We start from the raw sequence: 9970 nt of genomic DNA, 5'->3' as shown, positions 1-9970 counted from the left end.
CTTCGTTCGACTCCTGTACTGAGTGTACTGCCGCTACGTAGCGTTTTCTAGCCTTACATGAAATTGCACCCCCGCCAAATCCTCCTGCAATAGATGAGCATTCCCCAGCAGGATCGCCCAACTCTTCAACTATCTCTTTACCTTTACCTTTGTCCCCTTGAGTGATTTTAGCTACCTCCGGCGCTGCTGTGTCTTTGACAAAGTTTGCCAAATGGCCAGCTTTAATCAAGCGATCAATTTCCCGCCTTAAATTCCAGCAATTATCTGTCGTATGCCCCAACGCTCTGTGGTACTCGCACCACCTATTGGTGTCCACGTTAGCTGGCGGCCGCCGTGGGGGTGGTGGGTACTGCACAACGTTGGTCTGTCCAACCGCCCTTAAAATGGTACTTAAGGGTGCATTCAACTTAGTAAGTGGGATTGGCGTTGGCGAAGCACCAGGCTGACCAGCTGTGGCAGCAGCGGGACCTTGTGAATTTCTGTGCCATGTATTTTGAAAGCCAGGTTTAGAGTTGTGGTATGGTCCCGGTCTTGGTACGCGGGGGGTTTGCGCTATCCTGGTTTCCTTCCCCGCCTTAGATTTGTCTTGTGAAACACCGCTAGATTGAGACTGCTTACGTCCTTCCTCTCTTTCTTGTTTCTTCTGGTCATCTTGCTCAATCAATATGAACTCTTGAACACGAGCGCGAAGATCCATCATATCCTTCGCCGGTCGCCTTGTTAAGTCTCTATTCAAATCTCCCGCCCGAAGACCATTTTTGAATGACGCCAAACAGACATCTGGATTTTCATCCTCCAACTGCACCGCCATCTTGCTGAAGCGTGCCATGTAGGTTTTTAATTTCTCGCCTGGTTGCTGATGTATGCTGATAAGATCAAACATTGTTGCTTTTGTGGTTTTATTGGCGGAAAATTGAGTCAGAAACTTAGTGGACAGATCAGTGAAATTATCAATGGAGAAGGGCGGTTGTCGAATGAACCACTGCATCGCCATGCCCTTGAACGTGGAAGGCAATAATCGACATTTTACCGCATCCGACGCCCCGCCGATCACCATTTTAGTATTGAAGTATCTAAGATGCTCCATAGGATCAGATTCGCCCGAAAAGGCGTCTAATGCCATGGTTTGCAGGTGCTTTGGAATGTCCACCCTAGTGATGGCCGGAACAAAAGGTTGGAATTCAACTACATCCTCCGCCTCCAGGCGTTGTTCTTGCTTAAAATTCTGCCGCTGAGTAAGATACTCAACTTGGGCTTGCAACTGCTCGTTTTGGGACTGCACCTTCTGCAAGGTATCTAACATTTGTTGCAAAGCCGCAGGCGTGATACCTGTCACTGCCTCTTGCGCTCTCCGTGGAGCAGTTGTTTTAAGATCTTCCAAGTTCACGTAGTCAGGCGGCGTTGAACGCCGCCGAACACCTGGATCTGATTTAGCGATCAGATCTGAAGGTCTTCCCGGAGCTGCATTCACCAATGACGCCGGCGACGGCGCCACTGAGTGGACCCCCTCCGAGGAAGCTTCCTGCTCTTGGTCGTCCAGTACGGGACGGTTGTTGTTTCGTCCGCCGGCGCGACCGCCGTGTCGACCACCACCGCGCCGGCGATGATCGCGCCGACCTACGCCGTATGAACGAGTCTCCATGGCTCGCGATTCCTCCTTCTGTCACCGGAAGAGCTGAGTCTTCCCCACAGACGGCGCCAATGTTCTGTACTAGGGCAAGCTTATGTAAGAGAAAGACAAAAAGTAAACCCTAGCAGAGCACTAAAATAGCAAAACTACCATAAAAGGAATATTCTCATTAATGCTGAAAAAGTTGGTTTCGTACAAGTGGATGACCTCCCCTTTTATAGAGGGGGTGGTCATGATATGGATCTTTCCTATATTTGGGCCTGACAATCAGGGCCCAAATCCCCGTACATATAAGACAAATCCAAAGGAATCTTCCAGCTGGCTTGTGGGTCCATCATCTAAGGGGGGGCAATGAAGCTCGTCGTGTCGCCTTTCCCGCCATGGCTATCTTCAATGGTTATTTGTTCATTTTGGGCGGGACATAATCTTCTTTATGTCCCGCCCAGTCCAGTTATATTTTTTAAAGTTTGATAATAAATCTTGCAACATAATGTTGCCTTCAAAAGAGATTTTGTACAATGGATAAAGGTTTTTGTAGATTTGGTTTCAATCACCATTGAGTTATGGCATGTCTCTTAAATCACGTCTGGGAAATTAAACATAAAACTTTTTATGGAAGTAGTCCATCTTTTCCCACTGAATAATCAACTAACCTTCTAAGTTTTTCATTAAAAAGGGTGGACAACTCATCAGAGTTAAATGTTCGATGAGAAGTGGCATTAAAAAAAGTGAATTCGATTATTTCTATCTTAAGAAAAAGTGCATTCAAGTTAAGCTAGTTTTGTGTTGAGAAGAGTATAAACCAAGCTTACCTTTTTGTCATTCAAAAATTTGTTTTTGGCTGAACATTATGAAACAATTTTTTCCTTTTTTTTTGTCTTTGATAGGAAAACTGTAATGGTTCCTCCCAAATGATTTTTATAGGGATCGAACTTGTGTTCTCACTCTCATGAAAGTCTAAACTACCTACCATTAGATCAATAACTTGTTGGTAAAACAACTTCAATCATTTAAGCAACGTACTGAATTCATGTAAGAAAAATGAATTCATGTCAGAAGAAAAAACTTTTTATTGTTGTTAAATAAAAATAGACGCTCAAAGCCTTTAGAATTTGGACCTCCTTATATTAAAACCCACCTCCTTAAATTAAAACAAAGTAATGATGTGAATACATCTACTTTTTGTGAGTCAAATAGCTTAAGTTGTAAAAGCTAGTGACATAAGGGTTGGGTGAGATAAATGGTGAAAGGTCCCGGGTTCGAACTTGAAGGATGAATTAATTTACTAATATTTTTAACAAATAACATTTGCCTATAAAAAAAATCTATTTTTTGTGAACATACAACAAACACATATTAGTGATGATTTTTAACTGTCATAGCATTTAGCGGCGGTTAAAAACAGCTAACATATGTGTTTGTTGTATGTTAGAAAAAATGTATGCACAAGTAATATTTTTCTAAAATAAAAATATACTGCTCTCATAATTTATGCAGCATAAAAGTTAATGACAAAAAATTGCAATTTTATCATCTGAATAAATGTTAATAAAATTAAAAGAAGCTGAACTATATATTTGTATCAAAAGAATAAAAAAAATACGGAACAATTTATTTAACAATTATGCTTCTTATACATGATACATTTATTTTTCCCTTCACCCCATTTTCTCCATCTCTTTTACTATCACCTTACATCATTCCTCACATTTTGTATTTCTCTTTCCTCTATACACTTTATGAGGTGTCCAGCTATTTTTCCTTCAATCGAATAGCAACTCACATAAAAGCAAGTGGACCATACCACATGAACACCATATGGGCTCCCCAAATTATGTATGACAATATACTAATAGCATGCTGGATTAATTTATATTTTCTCAGAATTGATTCTGGAACTTATAAATTAATCACAAAAACTTCTCACTAGAACTGATTTTATTTTTAATATCAATTGTAGAAGAACTTTTAAACATACATGCATTGACATACTATAAACTATATATTTTTTCCCTTATGGCAAACATACCAAATAAAACTGAAAACTTATACTCGATCTCTAATTAAAAATCACCCTCAAGCATAATACCATTCACCTTAAGCTCAGATTTGAGCTTCACCATTTCATCCTCAGGCAATATCATGGTCACAAACTTCCCTTCAATACCATTCTTGATTGAACCTTTTGGCCATGGCAATACCAAAACAGCTCCTTCATCTCCAACCCCTTGAAGGGTGTAGTACACATACATTGGTTTTTCTCCATTCAATTCCAAGTCATAGACATTAACATCTTCCAAGTCTAAAAATGTCAAATTGGCACCATAGACACAGAAATCAACCACCCCTTGATCTTTTTCCATTGCTTCCTCAATCTGATCCCTCTCATCCACACCTTGATCAGCAAGCATGCTAGCCAAAACTCTCAAATCAGTGTCAACAATGTTTGAACATTCAATTCCAGCTTCAACCTTACTTATCACTTGGTGGTTACCAATCACATTAACCCTCCTATAATGCGGGTCAGGTCGGCAAACCGTCACGGTATTGGGTTCGGATCCGGCCCGAATCCGGGCAAGGCTTTGCCAAATAATGGCACATAGGGACTCAAAAGGAGGGGTTTGGTCAACACTTGGACCCCAAACCTGTGCTTGCAAGTGGCTCATTTGGGATCCTGTTAGGTGGAAGGAGAATGTGTCCATTTTGCTGTTGTTGGCTGGGATCCAGTGGTCACCCACCGGGTTGACCCGTTTTGCTGAAACAGGATCATTTTCATGACCCGGTTGGTATGGCCTTGGAGCGGGTCTTGGGCTGTTGGAGGGTGTTTTCATGCCCATATTACTCATGACTTGGCCCCAACTGTTGATGAAATCTGAGGCTGAAAGTGGGTCCCCCAGTACATGGGCCCAGCTAAGGCCCAAGGAAATTCCACCACACTTGAATTGAGTTAGCTGCAAAAAAGCAAAGTTATGAATTTTATTGATTCCAAATATATATCAATAATATTGATGTGATGGTTTTCTAAATAAATTTTGATTAGATATATGAAATTGGGTGGTCAGCATGTGAAGAATATTTGTTCATTACATAGTACTATTAGTTTTTCTTGGGGTCTTTGTGTTGGGATGTTCATTACATAGTACTATGGTTAATATCATCATAGAAGTCTATTTGATTATTAAAAGAATCAGCCATGTGTCCTAGGCTGTTGATTTTGTTCCTGTCAACAAACAATTCAAAATATCTCAACTCAATTTCGTATGTAGAAAAATAATTATTAGAGGTCACACGTGGTCCGTTAGATCCAGGTTTGAAACTCACTCTCAAAGGTGTGGGCTCGAATCCTCATGTGAATAAAAATGTTAAATTGGTGGATATTTCTACTTAAAATAGTTGCTTCTCCGAGACCTACCATTTTTATTATTAGGGAAAATTGTAATATTTCGAGGTTTATCATTGTTACACTGACATTTATTTTATTATTCAATAAGACACTAACCATCCTTATTTTATTAAGAACATTGTACTAACCTTCATTGAAATTTACTCATAAAATTTCTCACACACTTCTCTATCTTCCTAAATAATATTGAAAGATGAGAAATTCGTGAATTTTACAAACTAGATAAAAGATCATTATAATGATAACAAACCTCAGTTGAGATGATTGCATTTACCTTAATTACTATTATCCTTAAAGTATGGAAAAGTAATATATATATATATATCACCTATCTAATTCGTATTGGGATTTGTTTCATACTTACAAATAAAAATAAAAATAATGCGTATATATTTATTTTTGTATTTTGGTATTTATGGATGAGCATTAGTTTTAACACTCCCTCAATTAATCCTCCACCCTCCTTTATGCACCAAAATGTCTCAAATACCCTTAAAATTTAATTTCATTCTAAACATATCTCTTTTCCTACTTTATCACTACCATCATCTTTGTTTGTCACACCACTCTTCACTTTTACTCTCATCTCATAGTTTTCTTCGTTGTCACTTTTCACACTTAATATATGTGAAAACATTTCATACTTTGTAAGTGTGAACCGATGTATGTTCATTCTCTCTTCACCTTCTTCCTTTCATTTTAAGTGTTTCACACTCAGTGAATGTGAGTGTGAAAATGTTTCACAGTTAGTAAGTATAACAATTTCATTTTATCACTGTTGTTCGTATTTCACACTTTAGAGTGTGAATTTGGTTTGTAGCTCACACTATGGAGTGGGAAATAGTTGTTTTGTTCACACTCAAAAGTGTGAAATTTACTAACAATTGGTTCCTTCACACTCTTGAGTGGGAAATGAAAATATAAAAAAAACAAAAAAATATATTTTTAAAAATAAAATTATTAACAGTTCAATAACTTACACTCTTGAGTGTGAAATTTAAAAATGTTTTACACACTTGAGTGTGAAATCTAATTCTAAAGAAACGAAAAATTTAAAATTGAAAATAAAATTCTCAACAGTTGATCAATTCACACTTCTGATCTTGAGTGCGAAACTGAATTGTGTTTCACACCCTTGAATGTGAAACACAATTGTGTGAATTGAGTATGTTCATTCTCTCTTTACCTTCTTCCTTTAGTTTTATTTTCACACTCATTGAGTGTGAAAAATGTTTCACAGTTAGTAGGTGTGAAAATACTATCACACTTTGATTATCTCTTTATAAAAGAGGGTATTAAGAAAATTTAAATAATAAAAGAGGGTGTGAGATTAATAAGGGGTGTTAAAACTAATGCCCTTTATGGATATCTCCCTTCATTTCAGAAACTATAATGTTATTCATTTCAATAAATGACTTTCCTGATATTTATCTCATATTACTTCTTATACTAGGAGTGATAAGTTACTTACTAGTGTATCATTAATGCTCTTCAAATTTCAAAAATAAATTAATTAATGCTCTTGAGCTCTTCTGTTCTGTTGTCGTGAGGTTAAAACATCGTGCATTCATGTTGACTGACATGCATTTATGCATTTTTTTTTTTTGAAACACATTTATGCATTTTCACTTTAACAACACTTCCGGTTTTCAATTCATCTTCTCTTTTGGACAATAAAATTCATTATATATAATTTTTATTTTACAGATAAAATCCATCTAATATTAAAATCTAATTCTATTTGCTTATAAAAAAAAAATCTAATTCTATTTTTGGTAAATTCATATTTTCAAAAAGTGATTTAGAAAGCACAGAATCTATAGGTTGTTTTTAAGGGGAAGGGAGAATTTTTTTCTTTTCTAAAAGACAGATCCTTAAAATAGAATCTTTGAGAGTGGAAAAAGACTTACAAAGAATTTGCCTCTTTCAGGAGGGAAATGAATTAAAATTGCTCAGTATTCTTGCAGGGTTGCGGGGGAGTAATCATCATGTAAAAACTTTCTCTATGTTAAAGTTTTTTTATCAATCTTTTTCTTCATATATATTAAATATGTATTAAATGAGGCCTCGTTTTAAATAGGAGTAAGTGAAATCATGTGAATATTTAAGGTAGAAAAATACACACAAAAACTTCACCATAAAAAAAACATCATAGAATTGTTAAATAAGATGATACCAATCCTTCATATAATATTGCTATATGTCTTTGTGTGATAGTTTTCCCCTTTTTAACCGCATTTTAAGTAAACTATTAAAGTAACTATTTTTTTATAGGCAACTGTTAGTTGTTAGTAATGTTAGTAAATTAGTCAATCTCAGAGTTCAAACCTTGGATCCTTCACAATTCATCTCACCCAACCCTTATGTCTCAACTTCTTACAACTTGAGTCATCTTTTGAGGACAATAAGGTATTAATTCATGAAAGATAATGCACAGAGTAATAAGTAAGTATTAAAAATCTACTGTCGTGTGAGAATTAGAATGATTAGGACTAGTCTATAAGGGCTAAATAGTTATACGGGCAGATTGAACACTCAAACAATATGAATTTGTGCCTGTTTTTAACTGTTACCATCTTTGTTTAACGTTTTTTTTTAATGCATGTAGATTGTGATAGTTAAAAATTGTCAAAAATCCATTTTGCTAGTGCATTCTATCAATGATTTTCATGTGAAGAATTCAAACTTCTTTGTCTCTTTTATCCTTTCTTAATTGTATCCATCAATCAACAATTATATCAACTTAAAAAATCAATAATATTTTTTATAGCCAGAAAATATATTTTTCTCTCAATATGTGACATGTTTGTTGAATGTTTTCAATTTGAATAAGAGCAAATTTATAGAGATGCATGCATAAAAGAATCAAAATTGGACCAGTCACTATTCACAAGTAAAAATAAAAATAATGGACCAGTTAATGTTTAATGCATTTGCCATGTGTAATATGCTCAGGCAAGGGAAAATAATGACTTTCACTTTACTTGGTTAATATACCTAGAAAGTAGCATATATAGTAGTGAGACCTATGATAAAGACTTATGAGGCTGTAAACACCTCAATTAATGATAAGTGAGAAAAAAATATAAAAAAGAGATCACAAATATAATATATGATAAAATATCACGTGAAAATAAAGATAAAGAATATATGAGATGTGCGTACTATATATTATAAATATGGTGTTTAAAATTTGGAATGGTATGATAAATGATTGGAGAAAAATAAAAACATGTAATTAAGGTGAGTGTAAAATAAAGTGTGCATAGATAAAGCACCTGAAACAAAACACTAGGGGAAAAGGATAATTCTGGCCCAATGACTTGTTGAGACACCAACAACTTATAGAGAGGCCAATCCTTCATGGCTAGCCACTCATCAAGAGTTTTCTTGCACTTGGCCTCAATGAACCTGGATCCACAATCATTGCACTTGATGAACGGCCGACCGGACTCCGATCGCCGAAACCGGCCGCAAGTGAAGTAGTAGTGGTTGAACCACTGGAACATGTGCTCCTTTATTTTCATAGTGGTTAGTCCTTGTGCAGCTTCACTATCAAAGAAGTACACCACTCTAAGATAGTGAAGCTTCATGGCCAAGTCCAAGCCACCCGGGTGGTGAAACACGTCTGAGCCGGTTGCCCGGCCCGGCCCAACGGAGGATAGCTTCAGATCATAGACTAAGGTCTCTTCTTCTTGGGAGAAAACCATGTTGGCTTCACCCTAGCTAGAAATTAAGAAAGGTGGTGGTAATTATTTGATGAAATTACAAAGGTGAGAGGCTTATAAAGTGGTTATGGTTATACCAAACATAGAGAATGATAAACTGTATATATAGAGTGATGGAGTAAGGTGAGATGAGAGGGGGGACCACTAAGGGCAGGTTGATAGAGTTAATGGAAACTTATTGTGCGTTTGCTTGTTATTGGTTCGTACTGAATAATCGGTTAGCAACTGGCACTCGGTGTTAAAGTTTGGAAAAAATGGTTTTACACTTCTCATTCACCTACTAGAAGTGATATAGTATTCTCTCGAGTCATGAATTTTTTTTATATATTTATTCTTATATTTAATATTAAAGCATGAATTTTTTTATATATTTATTCTTATATTTAATATTAAAGAAATAGTGTGATTTTAATAAATTTTTAACTTGAAGGGAGAAGATTATGGAGTTATCCTGAAATATATTATTATATTTATTTATTTTCTAAATAAACAAGACTGGGCCGCATAAACTTTTCTTGCTTTTCGGCTCTCACTTCGAGCTATCCAACACTGCTCATACAGTCATACATTTAACTCATCAAAATATCAAGAAGAAAAAGGTCAAAATACGCTTATCAAAAAAAAAAGGTCAAAATATTTATATTTTAAATTTACTTTTTTATAAATATTATGTAGTCTATACTTAGCTTTCAGTTTTGATCCCATAACTTTTGGCTTCTCAACATTCATTCACTTTTACTCTTTTAGTTCCTTTACAATAATTTTTTAGGTGCAATAAACTTCTCTTGCAATTCTCACCAAAATATGTTGATATTCAAAGATCTTCTAAAAAAACGTGACTCTTAAAAATTAAACTCTCAACTTAAAAGTTTTTTTTTATAAAACTCAACCTAAAGTTCAAATAATCATTTTAACCACTGCAACCGGTCAGATGAAGTTTTCCTCTATTGTAATTTCCTTTAACAGCAAAATAAATTTCATTAACTAGAATAAAACTAGGAAAAGATTAACATCTCTCTCATATGAGAATAAGGCAAAAGCCAAATATTAAACACCTCCAATCATAAAGGGCACTAATCCGAAAATTATAATCATCCACCCGCCAAATAAATGAAAATGAGAACTGAGAAGTATATATCAATTCCTTTTAAAAATCCCAACCCCATCTCAATCAAAACTGCAACAAATGTGAAGTACTATAAATACTAG

General features: G+C 35.5%; 1 protein-coding gene across 1 annotated transcript; it reads right to left on the bottom strand.

Moving 5' to 3' along the window:
• Window positions 1–3155: 3155 nt before the first annotated feature.
• Window positions 3156–8833, bottom strand: LOC130715312 (protein ECERIFERUM 26-like). Its single transcript, XM_057565393.1, has 2 exons — window positions 8312–8833; window positions 3156–4581 (listed from the first exon to the last, which is right to left on the bottom strand). The coding sequence occupies exons 1-2, from the start codon at window positions 8741–8743 to the stop codon at window positions 3694–3696; spliced, it is 1320 nt and encodes a 439-aa protein (XP_057421376.1). The 5' UTR covers window positions 8744–8833; the 3' UTR covers window positions 3156–3693.
• Between the last annotated feature and the right edge of the window lie 1137 nt (window positions 8834–9970).

The sequence above is a fragment of the Lotus japonicus genome, chromosome 4 (genome assembly GCF_012489685.1).
Source record: "Lotus japonicus ecotype B-129 chromosome 4, LjGifu_v1.2".
Lineage (NCBI taxonomy): Eukaryota > Viridiplantae > Streptophyta > Magnoliopsida > Fabales > Fabaceae > Lotus > Lotus japonicus.
This window is presented reverse-complemented; position numbering and strand designations above follow the sequence as displayed.

Bases quoted from the DNA above. Each gene is read 5' to 3' on its own strand.
- LOC130715312 (XM_057565393.1), bottom strand. From the start codon at position 8,743: ATGGTTTTCTCCCAAGAAGAAGAGACCTTAGTCTATGATCTGAAGCTA. The intron at 4,582-8,311 runs GTGCTTTATCTA...GCTTTTTTGCAG, and splicing joins CCCCTAGTGTTTTGTTTCAG to CTAACTCAATTCAAGTGTGG.